The 22,787-nt window shown below is 41.5% G+C and overlaps 2 protein-coding genes across 2 annotated transcripts; both read right to left on the reverse strand.

Annotated features, from left to right (window-relative positions):
• Positions 1–6,491: 6,491 nt before the first annotated feature.
• On the reverse strand, positions 6,492–11,188 carry LOC118091650 (C-X-C chemokine receptor type 1-like). The gene is made up of 2 exons (XM_035128816.3): positions 11,092–11,188; positions 6,492–7,717 (listed from the first exon to the last, which is right to left on the reverse strand). Exon 2 carries the CDS (start codon positions 7,697–7,699, stop codon positions 6,602–6,604), a length of 1,098 nt encoding a protein of 365 aa, XP_034984707.1. The 5' UTR covers positions 7,700–7,717; positions 11,092–11,188; the 3' UTR covers positions 6,492–6,601.
• A 2,392-nt stretch (positions 11,189–13,580) lies between these two features.
• Positions 13,581–16,297, reverse strand: LOC118091574 (C-X-C chemokine receptor type 1-like). Its single transcript, XM_035128706.3, has one exon. It carries the CDS (start codon positions 16,276–16,278, stop codon positions 15,187–15,189), a length of 1,092 nt encoding a protein of 363 aa, XP_034984597.3. The 5' UTR covers positions 16,279–16,297; the 3' UTR covers positions 13,581–15,186.
• Positions 16,298–22,787: the final 6,490 nt, after the last annotated feature.

The raw sequence follows: 22,787 nt of genomic DNA on the forward strand, positions 1-22,787 counted from the left end.
AATGGGGTGAGCTCCCATTGTTCGATCCCAGCTCCTGCCAACCTAGCAGTTTGAAAGCATGCAGTGCAAGTAGATAAATAGATACTGCTCCAGCAGGAAGGTAAATGGGGTTTCCGTGCACTGCCAGAAGCGGCTTAGTGACCTGGAAAAACTGACAGCGGAAGCGGACAAATGCCAGCTCCCTCAGCCTGTAAAGCAAGATGAGTGCCGCAACCCCAGAGTCGTTCGCAACTGGACTTAACTGTCAAGGGTCCCTTTACCTTTACCTATGTGACACAGGTGGTGCTGTGGATTAAACCACAGAGCCTAGGGCTTGCCAGTCAGAAGGTTGGCGGTTCGAATCCCTGCAACGGGGTAAGCGCCTGTTGCTTGGTCCCAGCTCCTGCCAACCTAGCAGTTTGAAAGCACGTCAAAGTGCAAGTAGATAAATAGGTACCACCACAGCAGGGAGATAAACAGCGTTTCCGTGTGAGCTGCTCTGGTTCGCCAGAAGCGGCTTTGTCATGCTGGCCACATGACCTGGAAGCTGTGCGCAGGCTCCCTCGGCCAATAACGGCCTCGGTCCAGTATACCTGAAGGAGCGTCTCCACCCCCATCATTCTGCCCAGACACTGAGGTCCAGCGCCAAGGGCCTTCTGGCAGTTCCCTCGCTGCGAGAAGCAAAGCTACAGGGAACCAGGCAGAGGGCCTTCTCGGTAGTGGCACCCGCCCTGTGGAACACCCTCCCATCAGAGGTCAGAGAGATAAACAACTACCTGACATTTAGAAAATACCTAAAGGCAGCCCTGTTTAGGGAAGTTTTTAATCTGTGATATTTGATGTATTTTAATGTTTGTTGGAAGCCGCCCAGAGTGGCAGGGGAAGCTCAGTCAGATGGACGGGGTATAAATAAATTATTATTATTATTATTATTATTATTATTATTATTATTATTATTATTACAACGAGAGATGAGCGCCGCAACCCCAGAGTCAGTCACGACTGGACCTAATGGTCAGGGGTCCCTTTACCTTTACCTTTATGTGAATGTCAAGTTTTATTGCTCACTCTTAATGTTCGTATAAAGAATCTGCAAGAGTCAAACACATGCCTAACCAGGGCTTCAATTTGATCAACCCAATAAATGATTGGAAGCGCACAAATCTTTCTCCTTGTGACCACTTGAAACAGGCATTTATATGACTTGGTTACCATCCCATTTTGCCCAAGAGATCTTTCCCTAGCGGTGCCAAGTTAGCAGCATCCAAATTATAAAACTCACAAGGCAGGGTCTAGTGACATCAAAATTTCCCAAGATTCTTTGGGGGGAGCCATGGCTGATTCTGCTTTATTTAGAAATAAGAACTATGTCCACGACACTTTCTCAGATTTCAAAATGGACCCATTGTCCTGAAAAGGTTGGCAACCCCTGTAAGCTTTTCCCTGCCCTATTTTTTTTTAAATAGTGCCAGTCAAAAGTTGTATTCTTCCCATAAAATGGAGCAGCTACTCCAGTTTATTTATATTCTGCAATATTTCTATACTGCCTTTCACACAGTTCAAACCAGGATGGAAAACCACCTTTCTTCCTCTGTGCAGCTGGATCTGCAGAGATTTCCATGGCATAAAGACCAGCACGATCAAAAAGGCATGGGAAGAGCTGTTAAAGCGGGGGGGGGGGGAGAGATATGGCAATCTTATCTGAAACGGATTGCGTAAAAGCACTTGGCCCTAGAGAGTTGAAGAGTAAGAAAATGTGCATTCAGCACGTCCTCCATCCTGCTCTTTCTCTCTTGTCTGCAACTGTGAGGCAACTGGGTGCAACAGTGGGCAAGGGAGATGCCTCTTAGCCAACCATTTGTTCCCCTCTGCAGGCTTCCTGCTGTTATTGCAAAAGGCTGCTTCAATGAAATCTCTTAAGCAAGAGGTTTCCCAGTGGCAACTGCAGAGGAAATGCAGAGCCTTTGAAGGCAGCATAGTCTGTACCTGTAAACATATTAGGCCTTTCAGGTGATTAAACAAATCTAAAGGCAGGGATCATCTCTACACAGAAGGAAGCCCCACTGACTTAAAATGCGTGGATAGGGTTGCAGCCTTGTTTGCTTAACTACAGAAGTGATTAAAACTACAGGCACTTGCAAATGTTTAAAATAATAGCTCTGAAGAATGAGACAAAGCATGATTTATTTGCTTAAATGATGCACAGACAGCAGGCACCATCTCAGAAGAGGTGTTCTGTCCTTGGTGAGAAAAAAGCAGGCTGCCTCCAAAATGTGCCTGTTGAGGAGATCTGAAATGTAGCATCACCCTCCCAGGATGCATCTCTCAACTGTGATGGGTGAGGGTGATGTCAGCTGTTTACAGTAGGTGAGGAGGATGTGGGGGCTTTTCTCAAAAACCAGTTGGGTAACAGCTGCTCTGGCATCCTGGAAATGACATCTGCCAGCCATCTCATGAGCACCAGTCTTGAGTACAAAGGTGGGAAATCCCTTTACAACCTTGGATTGCAACTGTCTCTGGGGCAGAGGACAGCCACTACAGTGGTGCCTCGCTAGACAAATTTAATTCGTTCCACGGGTCTTTTCTTATAACAAAAAATTCGTCTAGCGAATCCCATAGGAATGCATTGAAATTTTTTTGAAATTTTTTTTTTGCCCATAGGAACACATTAATTGAATTTCAATGCATTCCTATGGGAAACCGCGATTCGCTAGATGAATTTTTCAGAAAACGAATTCGTCTAGCGAGGCAACCTCCACTCGAAAAATCCTTTTGTTAAGCGAAAATTTCGTTAAGCAGGGCATTCGTTAAGCGAGGCACCACTGTACTAGCTAGAATACCATCATCACAAAAAGGTGATAAATGGGTCTGGAAAACATCTAGTTTTGTTCAAAGTAGCTAGGGAACACAATTCTCTAAACCCAATGGACTCTATAATGCTTAAGATAGTATCATCTGGAATTGAGGACAGGCAAAGAACTACTCAAAAAATCATCACAAACAAGCTGTAAATGGGTCAGAAAAATATTGTGTTTTGTCCAAAGCCTCTAATTTGTCCCGAATTTTAGAGACTGGCCAGCTCCTGCTTTGCTTATAGGTCCAGCATTGAAAATGCAGACATGATCCTACTGAATATACACATTGATTACATTGAATATGCACTAGTTCATTATTTTATTGGATTCTAGAACAGCTGTACACTTGTGCATGAAAGGAAATTTGTGGTTTTTGTTGCGTCAAAAGATTCCAGTCAATATAGCAACATGATTTGTTGCAAAATAAAGTCATTGGACATCATGTCCATCTGAACATTGACTTTTAAAAAATCTGTTTCTGGGGAGGTCTGTAGACACATTCCCCATATCTAAAATATCTCCATCCAAAGACTGACTGACTTCTAAAGTTAAAAGACATCTAATCTGCTCATCACACTCTCTTCTTTCTAATGCAGTACGGAGAAATAAATTAACATTTAACTTCAGTGTGCACAGCTTGTGAAGACTAGGACCTTCTAGACAGCTACACCTGACCAAATCATTTCTTTGAGAATGATTCAAAGACCCATCACTCACCTATCTATCAACTTAAGTTTCACATGTACAACTCCATTCCTACTATTCTTATAACTACACTCATTAATCGTAAAACTGCTCTCTAGGAAATTTGATTATTACACTTAAGTGCTTCACAGCAAGCACTTTCCTACAGAAGCACATGAGGTTTTCTAAACACTCCTACACTGTTCCATCATGGTGGTAAGTCCCACTAAGTTAAATGTGTTACTTGTATGGAAAGCAATTCCATGGACAAAATAGTGGGAAGCCCATACACAGAATGTCATATGTTACATGCACAAATGTGTATTATCCATTGGATGTTCATGTGCCTGGAAGCTTCAATTGATGTGTTCTTGTGTAGTATACACACACAAACACACATATACATACACAGATGTGCACACATACACACACAAACACACACACACACACACAATTGGGAAGTGCCTGATGCTACCTGGGAATTTTTAGAAACAAAAAATATTGTGATTTTTAAATGGATAGTGTAATCTGAGAGTTTGGAACCATCACATCAAAAAAATAGGTGAAGTGCCTGTTGAGGAGATCTGAAATGTAGCATCACCCTCCCAGGATGCATCTCTCAGCTGTGATGGGTGAGGGTGATGTCAGCTGTTTACAGTAGGTGAGGAGGATGTGGGGGCTTTTCTCAAAAACCAGTTGGGTAACAGCTGCTCTGGCATCCTGAATCCATGTTTCAGTCCACCATCTTGATTCAAAATGGCACCCAGTATTCAAATGGTGATGAAGTCTGCTGCCCCTACCTCAGGAACCCTTGTAGTACTTGGTTTAGTGATGAAATCTTGAGAGACAACCAAACCCATGCCCAAAAATGGGCATAGGTATTAAGTATTCTAAATGAGTGACCAACTAGAAAACATGCAACTTAAGGTATCAGTGTATAATCTTGTAAAAGTCTTTTGTTGTTAGTGTTTTAATGACAACTTCACTAGGTGCTGTCCATGTAGAAAATATAAGAGAGATGGAATAGTTAAAACAGGATTCTTTATTGGGCCAACATCTTATATAATAAGGGAAGGTAACATGTCACCTGTTTAGAATTTGTAGGAATACATATCTACATAACATCAGCCAGACCTTATTTCATACAGCTAGCTACAACATTTGCAAAGGGCCGAAACTTTATCCCTGAGATATCATCCATCAACAGCCATGTAGACTGTTTAAAGCTCACACTAGACCATCAGTTCTCCATTTCTGGCTGTCAGGGTGCTGTCAGCAGCTCTCGGCTGGTTGCCCAGGAAATTAGAAAGACAAGGAAAGGTTTCTTACAGTCCTTTTTTATTTCAAACTTTACAGAGAGAGGCTACAGAATCCAGCCTCTTGGATAATGGCGTTGTCCCGAGTGAATCTCCATTTGTCATCATCATCATCATCTCCTCTATGGGGGCCACTAAGTGTCCTCTGTCTTCGAGCTCTTTGCTCTCCTACTTTTAAGGCTCACCAGGTTCTGGGATGCTTTCTAGTGACAAGGTGTCAGCCAGCTGCTGCTCTGGCTCTACCTGCTCCTCCTCTCCTATTATTTCCCAACTTTTCTCCTCATCTGCCTCTGAGCTGTGACCTCTTGCAAACCACTGTTGTGAATCTATACCAGGCATCCCCAAACTTCGGCCCTCCAGATGTTTTGGACTACAATTCCCATCATCCCTGACCACTGGTCCTGTTAGCTAGGGATCATGGGAGTTGTGGACCAAAACATCCGGAGGGCCATAGTTTGGGGATGCCTGATCTATACAGTCTTCCTCCTCCCTGGAAGGGTCAGGATGGGGAGGGGGTCTCCACCACTCCTCCTTCTCTGCCCAGTCCCTGACACTGGCTCTGGATGTGTGCGGAAACAGTGCACAATGAACCTACCTTGACACAAGTGAATTATGGCAATCAGATCAATGCATCCTATTCCTTAATTCATGGTATGTTCGCATTAGCAGCTTAAAACACAGCAAATGTTTTGAGAGAACTGCAGCAAACAGCAGTATGTCAAGAAACTACAGGATTAATATTAATTGTAAATAACGTGTGAATGCAGCTTCAAAAACTAGCAGTGGACACACTGGATTTGGACTAAGCAGTAATGGGAACATACCCTAACAATTAGGGAAATATGAGACCTCAGGTCAAAGTTATGGAGACAGGCCTTTTCCCTAAAGGCCATTGTGCATTATTCCTTATTACCACCCTCTCTCCATTGCATTGACTCATAGCTCCACAGGCAAATTTACAGCAAAATCATATTTCTATCAAGATGTATTAACAAATTCATTTTAAAGTAAAGAAAAGAAAGATTTACAAAAGAATGATTAAAAATGAATTCGAGATAGATTTAGAATTCAGTTTCTTTTCTCTCCATATATCTTATTTTTTGTTAAGCATATAAATCCACCCAGAATTTCGTCATAGGATTCTACTTTAGACAGAATGGCTATGGAAGAACAGGATATTGTTTGGCTACCATTTATCAAAGAACTGTATATTATCTGCACTGGACATAAACCGGCAGCCATCTTGGTTTTAATGCACAGAATTATATTTAAGAACATTATACATGTTTCTGGGTGTACAATACCTGATGTGCAAATGTTCAGATTATTTGAATCACAAAAACTTTCTGGGAGGAAAATAGATGTACTGTATATTCCTGCGTATAAGACTACTTTTTAACCTAGGTACAGTAAATCATCTCAAAAGTCGGGGGTCGTCTTATACACTGGGTCGTATTTCTTATACGGCGAGTATATCCCAGACTCTATATTTTAACTGGAAAAGTTGGGGGGTCATCTTATACACCCAGTCATCTTATACGCCGGAATATACGGTATTTGCTTTTGTGACAAGCATGCAGGGATTGTCATCAATAATCATTGCCAAATCTAAGCTAATACTGGCAGATTATTTTTATTTTATTTTATTTTATTATTTCTACACCACCCTATACCTGAAGGTATACAGGGTTTTTTTAAAAGCATCTCAGTAGTATCACCTTAGTCTGACTCTTGAAGCCTACTAAGACCTCCTTACAAACATGGCTATTACAGAGTTGTAGAAGTGATGCCAGAGGTGGATGAGAAGGAGGAACCCCTTCTAAACCGAGTCAAGGCTTCTTTGCTGATGAGGCCTTTCGTTACCAGGATCTTCAGGAAGTTGTTCCGGAACTTCTGCCCTATGAAGGCATATATGATGGGGTTTATGCAGCTGTGAGAAAATCCCAGGATTTCAGTACCTGAAAGGGCTGCATCAATGCTGTTGCGAAGGTCACAGGTTTCACCAATAGCTCCAGACCTCATTAACGTATCAAGAAGCAGAGAGATATTGTAGGGCAGCCAACAGACTAGGAAGACCAGCACCACAGCCAAGATGACTTTCATGGCCTTCTTTCTTTGACTGTTATTAGTCTGGTAGAGTCTGTATACTGTCACACCATAGCAGAAGAGCATGATGATCAAGGGAAGAAAGAAGCCAAACGTTTGTGGCAGGATTCTCAGTTTCACCCTAATTTCGGATGTCTGATTCCCTTCAATATTTTCATAACAAACACACTTGAAGAAATAAGGTGGTAGGTAAGCCACACGGAAGATAATCCCAGGAAGGGAGAAGAGGAAGGAGAACAGCCAGGTGCCAACACAGATAAATTTGACCCAGCTCCTCTTCTGAGTGACTGCCCGAGTAGCATAAACTATTGCCAGGTAGCGATCCATGCTGATACAGGCCAGCAGGAGGATGCCACTGTAGAAGTTGACTTCCTTCAGAAGCGACAGAATTTTGCACATGGGAGTGCCAAAGACCCATTCATGCACTCTTTCTACAGCCCAGAATGGCAAACTAAGTGCAAAGAGGAGATCAGCAATGGCGAGGTTCAGAAGATACACATCTGTGGCAGAACGGTTTCCTTTGTTGTAGGCAATCACCAGAACCACCAGGGAGTTTCCCACCAGGCTCAGAAGGAATGTGATGCCATAGATGAATGCCACTAGGTACTTGAAAAAATCTGGTGTAACATTAATTCCACAAGGTGCTGCTGCTGCTCCTATATCGTTAAGGTCAAAGGTGCCGGAGTATTCACTGTAATTATCATATGGATATTGGTACGAAAAATCCAGATCAGATATCAGAACTGAGTTTGCCATCATTGAGGTCTTGCTCTGGATCTGTGTAGAGATACAAGAACAAGTTCATTAAGATCAAGGGGTTCTATATCTGTTATACATGGACCCAATCGAAGTTTAACCATTCTCAAAGTGCTTGAGCATTTTAACAAAGAAGTTAAAATTGCTGCATCTTCAATCCTGCATATCAGTCGATGTTACACAAGAACCAAACAGTAGAGCTAAAAGGAACCTGGCACTCATCTAACAATTCCATCTCCTGCTACCATGCAAAACCTGTTGCTAAATGGAGTAGCCCTTGGAATCCATATTATACTGTGCCACGTGCAGAAAACTCTGCCACAAGTGACAAGAGTTTGCTTTGGGGCAGGAGTGGAATTGTCTTCAGACTGATTCAAGGAGAGATCACTGAGGAAAAAGATCTACTTTTTTCTATCCATACCCTTCAATATCTCACTGTTCAAAATCAGGATGCTCCATTTTTGGTCCTGAGCTCTTGGGGGAACCAGCTGACTCTCGCAAGAGGAGGTTCCCCATCACTGGTGTGTGAAATTAATTTGATAAAACCAACCAGGCTTCTTTCCACACAAGAACTTTCTGACAACATATATATGATAGGTCAATTCCAGACAGATTCCAACTATGCAGGTTGAATGCATGGCCATTTCTCCTATTTTTCCTAATAAAAACAAAGACTGGGATTTCTATCATTCCACGGAGGCCATAGATTGCAGCAGCAGAGACATAATATAATTATTAAAAGCATATTTTGTTCCCAAGAACAAATCCTTTTCCAAAATCTTTAAAGTTTTTTCTAGTTTTAGTTATACGCCTTCTTTTCATTTCTGTTAGTGTTTATTGTGCTTATTTTTTAAAATGTGTAATCGATCACGGATATCTGTGATTCCTGCACACACAAAGGGCTCACATAGGTACTAAAGCAGCCAAAAAATAAAATAACGTATGGGAATTTCTGCAACGGGGGATTATTTGGAAAATATTGGGTGCTTCCAGATGACCTGTTTACTGAGCATTCAAAGCTTCATTGCTTCCAAAGCTTTATGGGTGCTTTCCACAGTCATTTTCCTTATACTGTAACAAAAAGTCAAAAATTGCCCAACATGAATTTGCCAGTACATGATTGAGTCTCTCCCTAAAATAGCAGAATAGTCTATTGTCTATTCTGAGGACCAAACAGGGCTTTTTTCAGCTAGAACCTGGCGGAACTCTTTTCCGGCACCTTTCAGGTGGGCGTCATTATAAGAGAAGAAGGGAGGCGCTCATGGTGAGTTCTGGAACATCTTTTTCTAGCAAAATAGCACTGGAGCCACTAATGCACAATATTTTCCTTTTATGAGGCTAAACTAGATGTGGTGAAGAATTTGATGTCTGTGTACACCAGAGGCAGGCAGCATGGTGCTCTCCATTTATCTTGAACTTCCTCTCCCATTTGCTCCATTCCTCATTTCCCACTGGTCAGGGATGATGGGCATTGTAGTCCAGCATTATCTGCAGAGCACCACATTGGCTACATCTGGCATATACTGTGCATCATCATATGTGAAAACAGATCAAATGTTTATTTTTATGTGATAACCTCTGTCATAACCACTGTAAAACATACACACATGCTATTTTGCTCTCTTCCTGTGGAGAGGATATGTCTGTGTAGCAAAACTACATGTGTGAAGTTTTGCCTTTACGGCAATGTGGGGAAATCTGTGCCAATAACTTGGTTGCTTTTGCTGTTCTTGCAATAGGAAATGTGAGCACACCTCTTTCCCAAGATGCTCAGCATGTTTGCTTTAGAAGGTCTGCCATGCAAGTCTCATTCCTGAGGTCTGCATTAATACCCAATACATAAAGATTTTCCTACACAGACCTTTGTTCTCTGCTTTAAGGCTAGGAAACAGCCAACACTGGAGACAGGGCTCCTTTCAGTATATATTCAAAATCCAGATTGACTCATTTATTTGCAAAAAAAGACCCCAACCTATGGTGACATTTCCTGATATTCTTATCTTTCATATGATTTGTAAAATTAGCCTGGTGACGAGTTCGATGTGGATCTGGACATTCTGTTTCTAAAATGCTGCTGTAACATGGGAGTGAACAGAAATGATTTGGCTCAGAAGCTGCCACTGAGATAGCCTCCTGTTGCGATTAAATGCTTCTCGGAGCTGACACTACACTGTAAACTCCCTTTTGCTCGCTGGTCCAGTGGAATACCCCATAATTGCTACATAGCCAGGCACTACATGACAGTTTGGTCTGCATCCCTGATGCAAAGAGTCGGGAAAAATTGCGTGGAACATTGCAATGCCAGTCTGTGTAATCACAAAGTCCTAGAAAATGCATAAGGGGACTCATGCAGAGGTGCAGCTGCTGTTGAATACCTGACAATGATTTCCTGTATAAACAGGTGCTCTCCTGTGGAGGCAGCTTTACTTTCGGGATGTGTGAGTGTGAGTGTGAGAGAGAGTGTGCGTGGCCTGAACTATTAGCTGCTCCCTTCAAAAATATAAGAGCAGCATCTTTTCCCCTTCACCTTTCTCTGGTTTTCCCAGTCAAAATTTATGCTGTAAGCTCTCTGAGGCCAGGAACCTGTCTTTTTGGCTTATGAGGGGTAGCAGCAACAGCTGTAGTAAATAGTTGTTACAATTGTTGAAAACGATGGTACTGTCTATAGCTCATCATCACTTGCAGGATCCTTCTCTAGATAGCTGTTCCACCTCAGAAGTCATTCTGTATTAGTTCCAAATATGTGATCTGCTTGTAACCATCTACGCCACATCAGAGATGGCTGCAATTCAGTATCAGGTGCATCACTTTGTATTCAAAGTTATCTATTATTATTATTATTATTATTATTATTATTATTATTATTATTATTACCAGTACTACTACTACTATTATTATTTTGCCTGCATTTCATCCCGAAGTCCCAGGATGGGCTACAACAATTATAACACAACTTTAATATTTAAACATCACAGTAGCACACAGTATTAGACATCCGAGTTTGTGTTTTGTTTCCAATTATTATTTAAGGTTGGGAGTATGCTCTCAGTTCAATTATAAATTATGAAGTGCTATAATATCACATGGAAAAAGGGTTTTAGAGATGTATGGTTTAATATTCTGCACAAAAATATTTAGTAAGGTCCGAGTCTGCCAACTGGCATTGCAATACAAGGTGAATCATGATGAACAGTGAGGATCTCACCATCAAAATGCTACAGCAACTTAACTTTTATCATCTAGCTTGTTAGACATTTATCTAGAACTTCAGCACTCTGGAATACCAGGTTTTGCCTATCGATGCTTTGTTCCCAATATATTAATGTATTGTCCTTATCATCATTCTCATCCTCAACCTTAGTCCTATGCAAAGTTAGGCAGAGTCACCCACTTACCTGCTTGCTTTAGGGAATCGTCTTGAGGACACCAACATGAGGTGCTGAAAGTTCGGGTTTTCTAGGAGGAACTGGCCTTTGCAAAACTTCCCTCCACAGAGCACATCAAACCCTTTGTTACATTACCTAAGAGGGGGGTGAGGAATGGTCTGTGGATGACTATAACAGGAAACAGCTCCAACTATGAGAAGTATACTAGTAGGTGGCTTGCTCAGTTCCTTCACTTTGATTACCGCAACAAGATACTAGTTCGCAGTGCAAACTTCCCCTGTATGCGAAGATAGGCTTTGGTGGATTGAGCGAATGAGACCAAAAGTGGGTTCATTGGTCAAAAAGGCAGTTTCTGCACATGCTGTAGAGGGAAGTGAGGGGCAGATAGGGCTTGTCAACCTGGGTAGGTAGCTCACCTAGGAGAAAGAAAACCCTGTTCCTAAACCTTGGGGGGGAATTTTGGGAGAAGAAAGGGATAAGGAGTAAACCCTACATAAATCATGTTTACCAACCTCCCATCAAATTATGGCTAAGTGCCTATCCACAAAATCCTACTGCAACCATGTAGTGCAAATTCTTGGTGCTACACAACAGGACTTGTGAGATCCACATCTGAGAACCAGGGCTGTGCAGGAGAAACACAGATTGATGTAAAGCTTGGAGACTTGCGTTCCATCACTGCCTTTATCTCTCAACTTCACTCTCTAAATGTAAAAACAAATTATAGTGACTTAGGGCTCATGCCAATGAGCTATTCATTTATTCAGACTTGCTTGCACAAAGCTTACACAGAGGTTAGATTATTGGCACACACATACACACACACCCTAACTGGTGTTTTCTCATAGGCATATTCTTCAGCCTGTCAGTGACACAACAACAGTGCAATAGTAGTGGTTTTATACCAGACTGTCCACGCATCATTCCACTTTATTAGTTGGTCTGTGACACTTTCCCAAAATTACTGCATTATTGCCATCTGGAGGGGCACTCTTATGCTATAGTGCAACAAAAGTGAAACAAAAGAACTGCAGAATTCTGCTACAAAAAGTTACAGGCGGAAAGCTATGGCACCTGCATCCATTGGAAATAAAGCTGTATATAACCATGGATTATTACTCTGTATTAATTATGGATTATTATTCTAATAATGGATGTTGGAATTTCTTGGAGATAAAGTCATTATACTGGACTGGAGGAAGACTAGTCTTGACTTTTCGCAATAATAACAATTGAGGAGCCCCTTTTGGACATTTTGTGTGGAAAGGGAAATGAATGAGATACCTGGGGTTGAAGGTTGGAAGAATACTGCCTAGCAGATTGACAAGCAGGATTACAGCTGGATACTATTCTGAATGCTGAATATTTTGAATAATGTTTATATACATAATTAACAGACGGAGAATCAGAAGTCCAATTTATTTACTTCTCGTTGCTCTTTCTCCTTTTATTTTTCATGAGCTTTACTTCCTGTGTTCTATCCACTTTACTTTTGCTTCTGTTTTGTTTTTTGAGGTCCTCTACTATGGGTTAAATGAGAGCACCCACAAGAAGGCGATGGATGAAACATAAAAAACCCTGCATGAGAGACAGGGAAGGGTCTGCCAGAGTGCGAGGTTGGGGTTTCAGGGCCCAGATCTGAAACCTAAGGGCCCTAGTAATGCCACAATGTCAGGCTTTAGGGAATATGATCCCTCCCACAGTGGCAGCCAAGAAGCAGATAAACAAGAGGAGTTCTTACCAAGTAATTTATTCCACAATTCACAGAGAGACATGAAGGAATGCAGTCTCCCTAAGATAATGGCGTTGCTCTGAGTAAAGTCCAACCCCCTCCGTCTCTCCTATTCTCCATCACCCTTATGTCGGCTAATCTGATCTTTCTGCCTCTGAGCTTTCTGTTCCACTATCCTCAATGCTTGTGTGGTCCTAGGTTGGGGGGTGGTCAGGAATGCTCTCCAAAGACACTGAGTCTGTCAACTCTCTCTCCCCTGGTGTTTCTTCTTCCTGCTGTTCCTCTCCTAATATTTCCCAGCTTCTCCCCTCTGCAGCCTCTGAACTATGACCTTCTGCAAACCACTGTTCTAAATCTATACTGTCCTCCTGTTCCTGGGAAGGTTCAGAAGAAGGGGGGCAGCCCCCACCATTCCTCCTCAGTCCAACCCCTGACACACAGAGGCAGGTCGTAGTGATGTCATTAAGCATGACACATTAAGCATCAACTACAGACATGGAGAGCAAGTGATTCAAATCGAACACATGAAATCTAACAAATGTGCAAATACGTCATTGGTTGGAAATTAAAATAGAAACTTTAGTGTTCCTACATCCAGCTGAAATGAGGGGATAATTTTTTCTCACTTGCTAATACAACCTATATTTGTTGGGGACTGCTCTTGTGAAAAATTACTTTCAATGATGCAAGTACCGTTCCGTACTGTATGCATTTAATTTCTTCTGACCTCCCTGTATCCACACACACACACCTACGTTTATGCCATTATGCAATTTTTTATTCTTTCGGATGCCACAAGACATTATTGCTTGTTCAGAAAACAACAACAAAGAAAAGACTTTTAAGAGTTCATAAGAAAAACATAACAACATACAATATTGTTCACAGTGCAGGGCTACCTTTCTGACATATACAGTGGTACCTCGAGTTACAAATGCCTCAGGTTACAAATGCTTCAGGTTACAAACTCCGCTAACCTCCGAGTTACCCCGAGTTGAGAACTTTGTCCCAGGATGAGAACTGAAATCGTGTGCCGGTGGTGCAGCAGCAGCAAGAGGCTCCATTAGCGAAAGCACGCCTCTAGTTAAGAACAGTTTCAGGTTAAGAACGGATCTCCGGAATGAATTAAGTTCGTAACTAGAGGTACCACTGTATATCAATCTGGCAGAAGTGGAAGCATAGTTATCTCAGATTTTTATTTATTTACTCATAAAAATATATATGTATAAACCTCTGTTCAGAAAAAGGGTAGTTTACAACAATCATACATAAAACCACGTGATAAAAACCATATGAAAAATTAAAACCAGAGGTCAACTAAGTTATTGTTGTTGTTGTTGTTGTTTAGTCGTTTAGTCGTGTCTGACTCTTCGTGACCCCATGGACCATAGCACGCCAGGCACTCCTCTCTTCCACTGCCTCCCACAGTTTGGTCAGACTCATGTTGGTAGCTTCGAGAACACTGTCCAACCACCTCGTCCTCTGTCGTCCCCTTCTCCTAGTGCCCTCAATCTTTCCCAACATCAGGGTCTTTTCCAGGGAGTCTTCTCTTCTCATGAGGTGGCCAAAGTATTGGAGCCTCAGCTGCAGGATCTGTCCTTCAGGAACTAAGTTATTACAGAAGGATATTTTCTATATTGCCACCAAAACCTTGGCAGCATACTAATGTTTTCAGAGGTGTTTAAAAATTAGAACAGAAATCAATATTTAATTTTAGCATGGTATAAATAACAGTTGCACAGAAAGAAAAAAACAGAATTCAAATTATTTTTTGTTACAAGATTAAGGGTTACCATAAAGTGTTAAAAAGCATAAACATCTGTTTTCTAATTAATGTGAGTGTAGAAAAAGGACTGTTTGTGCCAAAGGATGCACATAAAGCATTTGCTAGAGGGTCCATGACTGACTTTAAGCATAGCACTGCAATTTACAGCAGAAACATATTTCTATCAAGATGTATAAATATATTCGATTTATACTAAAGACAGATCTATAAAACAATGAATTAAAGGTAGAAAGGGAATGTAGTTTGCTTACTCTCTATATATCACATTTTTATTTAACCACATATTAAATTGATGACTACATCCACTCAAAGTTTTGTCACAGCATTCTGCTTTAGACAGAATGGTGGTAAGAGAACAGGAGATTGATTGGACATTGTTTATAAGGCACTCTATATAAGCACTACTGAATCTCCACTAATATTGGGGAAAACAGTGGTTGGTGGTTTTTTTTTAGCATTTCAGAGGTATCATCTTTGAACCTGATTCTTGAAGCCTACAAAGACCTTCACTATAACAGTGGTGGGACATACTCTGTCTTGAGCAGTCCTTTCCTCCCTTTCTTTTTTCTCCCCGCCCCCCAGCCTATTAAAGAGTTGTAGAGGTGATGCCAGAGGTGGATGAGAAGGAGGAACCCTTTCTAAATCGAGTCAAGGCTTCTTTGCTGATGAGGCCTTTTGTTACCAGGATCTTGAGGAAGTTGTTCCGGAACTTCTGCCCTATGAAGGCATATATGATGGGGTTTATGCAGCTGTGAGCAAATCCCAGGATTTCAGTACCTGAAAGGGCTGCATTAATGCTGCGGTGGCGGCCGCAGCTTTCACCAATAGCTGCCATCCTCATCAAGGTATCAGCAAGCAGAGAAATATTGTAGGGCAGCCAACAGACCAGGAAGACCAGCACCACAGCCAAGATGACTTTCATGGCCTTCTTTTTTTGACTGTTCTTGGTGTGGTAGAGTCTGTGTACCGTCACACCATAGCAGAAGAGCATGATGATCAAGGGAAGAATGAAGCCAAACGTTTGTGGCAGGATTCTCAGTTTCACCCTAATGTCAGATGTCTGATTCCCTCCAATATTTTCATAACAAACCCATTTCATCTTCTCAGTTGGCAAGAAAGCCTCATGGAAGATAATTACAGGAAGGGAGAGGAGGAAGGAGAACAGCCAGATGCCGACACACACGAATCTGACCCAGCTCCTCTTCTGAGTGACTGCCCGAGTAGCATGAACTATTGCCAGGTAGCGATCCATGCTGATACAGGCCAGCAGGAGGATGCCACTGTAGAAGTTGACTTCCTTCAGGAGTGACAGGATTTTGCACATCGGAGTGCCAAAGATCCATTCATGCGCTCTATCTGCAGCCCAGAAAGGCAAGGTGAGTGCAAAGAGGAGATCAGCAATGGCGAGGTTCAGAAGATACACATCTGTGGCAGAACGGTTTCCTTTGTTGTAGGCAATCACCAGAACCACCAGGGAGTTTCCCACCAGGCTCAGAAGGCATGTGAAGCCATAGATGAATGCCACTAGGTACTTGAACACAGGGGGCATAACATCGATTCCGCAGGGTGCTTTTGCTGCTACGCTGTTAGGGTTGAAAGTGCCGTAGTAATTAGCGTAATTAGCGTCTAGATCTAGGTCGAAAAGATCCAAATCAGAGAGCCCATATGTATTTGCCATCCTTGAGGTCTTGCTGTGGACCTGCGTAGAGTTTGAAGCCAAAGCAGACACATGAACAAGTTCATTAAGATCAAGAGGTAATGTATCTGTTATACATGGATAAATTTATCATTGTCATTTTCAAAATGCTTCAAAAAGTTACACCTCACCAGAAGTAAAACACACATGGCTCCATATTGGTATCTTAACGCCCGCAATCACCTTGGAGTGGCCTAAATGTGTCCAGGCCATTGGTCTAAAATGTCGCATTTCTTTCACCGTTGCCCTGGCAACCAGGCCTTTATCGGGCTATTGACATTCCTTCCTTTATCTCACTTCCCTTACTTCTCCTTTCTCCCAGGAAACGTCAAGGATAGCTGGTTTTACACTCTGGGGCTAACTCATGATAAACTTAGAATAACATTCTAGAGGGCCATTTGTGCCACTTTGAGGGCTAGACAGGGTTTCTTGTCTATGGCTTAGAGAGCATAAGGTTGTAGAATGCAGGCCCACAGGAACCTCACACAGAAACCAAACCTTTCCCTTCATTCATTCTCCCTAAGAGGTTAAATGCAACTAAAAGTGAAACACTGAAACATTATTAAAACCAAAAATATACATCTTGCATCTCTGATTCTGCCTGCGAAGTAGTCCATTGTTAATATTGAATTCCCAGTCAATAATCTCCCACAGTTCTCATGTTAAGGAGAACATAGGATAACCAGCCTCATATACTCCAAATACTTAAGTCTGATTAATTCATGAAGGGGTTAATACCATAGAGTACATTGTCCAGTCAGACTTAGTTATGCCACTTCCCCTTACCTTGGGAGGAAATGGGCAATCAAGTCTTTGTTAGCCTTAGTCTACCTGTGAACTAAGCATGTAAGGAGGTTTGAGCTGGTTACTGCAGCTCAACCTCATGGCTTTTACCAACCTCTTGGTAAGGATTCTGGAAGTTTTATCACTTTGTAACTAAGCTACGTTTTACTGCCTGTGCAACTTTTCTGATTGGTGTATGAAAAAGCACATGATTCTGACCTTTCGAGAGTTTGTAAATAAACTGTTTTTTTAACCTACCAAATATCTGGTCTTTTCCTGTACTGGGAAAAGAGGGAGAATTTGGAAATATTTTTAAGAGGACATGTTGGAACTCACTTGGAAGAACATACTTTAAAGGTCTAACAGCCTATATATATATATATATATATATATATATATATATATATATATATATCCATTCTGTGACTTTAAATCTCTGTTGGGGAGTATTTTGGGGGGTAGGGTGGGAAATGGGGTGAAGAGGAAATGGTACGGAGTTTTCTGGGAAAAGGCATGACTGGCTCACTGGTGATGGACGGGACAGGAGGAAAATGTGAGTGAAGCAGCAGGTGTGACTCTTACCTTTACATGGGAAATGTCAGAGGTTTAGACATAATCCCCCATGCATCTCTCTGTCCCCTGTCCAGGGGTGCAAGAGCTATTATCGCAGCTCAAACCCATCTTCCAGCCAGGAAAAGGCATTTGAGGAAAGGCACAAAGGAAAACTGCTGAGGGTGCAGCTTGGGGATAAGCGGTGTGGACTGGGAAAGAGTGTGGCCTGGGGAAAGTGTCAATGTCCAGAGAGCCTGAGGTGCCACCTCACTTAGTTATGCGAATATATACTTGGCTGTCTTTTCCAAAAAAAAAAATGCATTGATTTGATGCAACTAACCAGGCTTCCTTCCATACAAAAGTGGAACTTTATGACAACATAGATATGGTAGCTAGAGTCCAGAAAGACCCCAGCTATGTAGCTTGAATGTCAGGCCATTCGCTCCCAATTCATTTGCAGCATAGTGAGATGACATTGCTTCAACCCTTTCTAGGATTTTTTTCCCTCGTCACTTTCCTTATGACAGAAATCAGATCTTTTTGAGAAGTTGGTTTATTGTGCAAAACCTCCCGATGAATCATAATGTGCGACCTGAATTTGCCAGTACGTAATTGAATCCTACCCAAAAGTAACAGCCATCTTTCTACTGTGAGGACCACCTCACTTACCACACATTCCCTTTGCAATACGAACCTACCCGTGGTGGGGAAATTTATATCTGTGTACACCGGGGCAAGCCAACATAATACTCTTCTTTGGCCTTTGACTCTATTTCTCATCAGCCCCAGCCAGCATGGCCAATGGTCAGAGATGATGGGTGTTGTAGTCCAGCATTATCTGCAGAGCACCACATTGGCTACACCTGGTATATACTGCACACCATCATATGTGAAAACAGATCAAGTGTTTATTTCTACGTGATAATTTTGAAACATCTGTCATACACTGCAAAACAAACACACATGCTATTTTGCTCTCTTCCTGTGGAGAGGATATGCTTGTGTAGCAAAACTATGTATGTGAAGTTTCATCTTTATGGCAATGTGGGGAAATCTGTGCCAATAACTTCGTTGCTTTTGCTGTCCTTGCAATAGGAAGTGTGAGCACACCTCTTTCTCAAGATGCACAGCATGTTTGCTTTCTGCCATGCAAGTCTCATTTCTGAGGTCTGCATTAATACCCAATGTAGCTGAAAACTATGGGCTGCATCATGCATAAATATTTTCCTGCACTGACCTCTGTTCTCTGATTTAATGCTGGGCAACAGCCAATACTGGAGAGATTACTCCTTTCAATGGATAATCAAAATCCAGGCTGAACTCATTTAAGTGCAAAGAAAAGTCAACCTATAGTGACATTCACCAATATTCTTATTTTTTGTATGATTTATAAATTATGTTGTGGATTTGAGTTCAATATAAATTTGGACATCTTGGTAGGAAACAGAAATTGTTTGTCTTGGGAGCTTCCACTGAAATAGATTCCTGTTGTGATTAGATGCTTCTTTGGACTGGCAGTATAAACTCCCTTTTGCTCTGCTAGCTAGTCCTGTGGAATCCAGCACAATCGCTACATTGCCAGGCCCTACATGAGAGTTCAGTGTGCATCACTGAGTTTGAATGCTCTGAAGAGTTACTTGTGTGGAACATACTAGAAAATTCACAAGGAAACTCATGCAGAGGTGAAACTGCTGTCTTTTTTACTTACGAAAAGCAAGGTATTGAGAATGCTGTAGGGACGACAGCTGTAGTAAATAATTGTTACAATTGCTGCTGATAATTCTATTATCCATTGCTGTATTATTATTACTGTATTATAATTATTATTATTATTATTTAATTATTATTATTGCCTGCCCTTCACCACAAAGTCCCAGGATGGGCTACAACAATTATAGCACAACATTAATATTAAAATCCAGTATCGCACAGTATTAGACATCTCTGTGTGTATTTTGTTTCCAATTATTATTTAAAATTTGAAATACTGTTTGCTCAGTTGCAAGATAAACTATGATCAGTGCTGTGGTATCACATGTAAAATGGGTTTTAGACTGGTATAATTTAATATTCTGTTAAAAATAATATTTAGTAAGATGTGAGTCTGTCGACTGGCATCCCAATACAAGGCAGATCCAATCATTGTGATGAACAATGAGGATCACACCATCAAAAATCTACAGCAGCTTAACTTTTATTTTCTACCCTGTTAGACATTTATGTAGAACTTTAGCACTCTGGAATACCAGGTCTTGCCTATCAATGCATTATTCCCAATATATTAATATATTGTCCTTATCATCATTCTTATCCTCAACCTCAGTCCTATGCAGAGTTAGGCAGAGTCATCCACTTACCTGCCTGCTTTAGAGAATTGTCTTGAGAGCACAAAAAAAGTGAGGCTGAAAGTTCGTGTTTTCTAGGAGGAACTGGCCTTTGCAAAACTTCCCTCCAGAAAGCACACCAAGTCCTCCTTTATATTACTTAAGAAGCTGGGTGAGGAATAGGCTGTGGGCGACTATATAACAGGAAACAGCTCCAACTGTGAGAAGTATATTAGTAGGTAGCTCGTTCAGTTCCTTCGCTTTGATTACCCCAATATGATGCTGAACTTGGTTACTAGTTCACAGCTCCTTCCTTGCAGATCAAAGATCAAGCTGTTCAGTTTGATATAGTGCAGAAACTCATCTACTCCTGTAGACAGAGTTTATCTGTCTGCATGCATTGAAAAATTCTAATGCAATCATTGAAAATGTTGGCCAACACCATGGGAGACGTGAGGGCAGCTGGCTGTCCCCATCTGTACCAGGCCCTCCCGGTCGGCTGCCGGGCGATCTCCACCCTCCGGTGTAAGCGTGAGATAACAGCCCAGGCTTTAGAAGCCAGGGCATTGTGTAGTAGCAGGACCCACTGTGCAGCAGAAACGATGCGAGAGAGAGGAATGTGGCATATTTACAAGCATTTATTTAAGCACATCTCAGGAGAGAGAAAAGCATGCCTGCTCTCCTTCGTGGTCAGCTCAGAAGACAAGAGTAATTATTTCTGTGAGATGACATGTGAGTGACAAGCCTGAATGAAGGCACTCACAGATTACCTGTTTGTTGCTTTCTTTGCTTCTTGATTTGCTTCTTGATTTGTTTGTGGGGAATTTAGACGATGTGTTTGCAAGGAAGTTAGACGATGTGTCGACACAAGTGGTTTCCCACGCATTCCAGCGCATCGCCCCATCACTTTCCTTAATTGCAAAAAAATGATATTTGCGGCAGAAGGTTCTTTGCTCAAGACCTCCCAATCAAGTATATTAGTCCATCCTGAATTTTGAAGTATGTGACTGAACCTCATCTCCAAATAGTGACAGTCTGAAAGTTCTTCTGGTTTCCTTTGCTGGACCAACACAGCATCCATCTGTGTACACACAATTTCTGCCCACAAATCATTCTCCACATAAAGGGCTATGAAACAACATCAGAGCTGCAATCACTGACAAGAAGATGGAAAGCAATTTAAAGATTTCACCAAATAATATTTTGCCATCCTACCTGCCTGACTGGCATGCAGGAAATAATATGTGTCCCTTGATGCTCTGCTTACAACTCCCCAGCAGAGGGAACTATTGCTTGACTATGAAGCAGAAAGTTTGGATGTTTTAGGGAAGCTACTTCAAATGTGAATGACCATAATACTTTCTGGCAATTTTTAGCTGGTGCAGGGATGTTGGGCTTAGGTGATGCTCATCAAACAAAACCAACGGGACTTTTTTATTATTATTATTTTCTGTTTTACAATTTCAAATAAACATTTTACAAACTTTAAATATCCAGTGACTTCTCACCTTCTCTTTCCATGGTTCATTTTGCATATCTTACATCCCTGCATTTTTTTTACCATAACCATTCCAATTGGTTTTCCACTATTACATCCATCAAGATTTACTCTGTTGAATTTAACTTAATGCTGCCAGTGTTTTCAGCTGTACACAGTTATTTTCCATATACTCAATATATTCCATATTTTCCATATACTGTACTCAATAAACGTTTTCCAATCTTCTTTAAACATATATTCTTCTTGCTGTCTTATTCTATATGTTAAATCTGCAAGTTGTGCATATTCTTTCAATTTAAGTTGTCAATCCTCTTTAGTTGGGACCTCGCTCACTTTCCATTTTGGGGCTAACCAAACACGGGTCACAGTCGTTGTGTACATTAATAACCTTTTCTGACACCTGGGGATTTCATTTTATATATTTTTTTGAATATATATATTCTATATATATTTAAATTTTACATAAATAAAATGGTCACGGATCAAGCTTTTTTGGTATTTGATAAGCATTTGGCCACACTCTTTACCATTTTTTAAATAAAAAAATTAATACTCTGTGTGTGCATATATTTGTGGGTATGACCACTGGTAAACAAAAGCTGATGCCATAATAAATATATTAGCCTTTGGTGCCGCAAGACTCTTGTGTTGTTTTTGCTACAAAGATTATACTTGATCTTTTCACACCTCACTGTCAGGCTGGCTAGCTAGTTTATGTGATTTCTGTTGCAATTGTGGCTCCTGGCCAAAAATGCACATGTCCTCTGCGAATTCTGTTTCACAGTCACACCCTTTACAGCAGCCTATTCCAACCTAGTGTCCTCCAGATGTTTTGGACTACAACTCCCATCAGCCAACTGGCAGGGGCTGATGGGAGCTGTAGTCAAAAACATCTGGAAAGCACCTGCTTTGGAAAGACTGCTTCAGAAACATGGGTTCTGCCTGATAATGACTTCTGCTCCAGCTCCAGCTCTGCACTGTGTCCTATGAGTGGCGTTGCCCTAAATGCTAAGAAGTCAGGTGTAGAGCCTGGCTTCTCCATCACCTTTCTGCCTGGTGACCCTTGAAGACTGTATTGCCATCATGCCCCGAGTTGAATTCCCAGCCAGGAAAGGCCCTGCTCCTTCATTTGGGGCCTGCCCACCTTGGCCATGCTTGACTTGCAAATAATGTTCTCAGGAGTGGTTCCCAAAAGCCTATTTCTGCTTTCATAAAACTTGATTTGTTTTTCTGTGAATGTTTTCACGCAGAGAGAGCAAATATTGTCCTTCTGGCCCCTCCTGTTAGCTTTGGGGGTGTCTCTCACCTATTAGATACATTGGTAACTGAAG

This window comes from Zootoca vivipara, chromosome 1, assembly GCF_965207765.1.
Source record: "Zootoca vivipara chromosome 1, rZooViv2.hap1.1, whole genome shotgun sequence".
Lineage (NCBI taxonomy): Eukaryota > Metazoa > Chordata > Lepidosauria > Squamata > Lacertidae > Zootoca > Zootoca vivipara.

Excerpts from the sequence above, each read along its gene's own strand:
- LOC118091650 (XM_035128816.3), bottom strand. The coding sequence starts at position 7,699 with ATGATGGCAAACTCAGTTCTGATATCTGATCTGGATTTTTCGTACCAA.
- LOC118091574 (XM_035128706.3), bottom strand. The coding sequence starts at position 16,278 with ATGGCAAATACATATGGGCTCTCTGATTTGGATCTTTTCGACCTAGAT.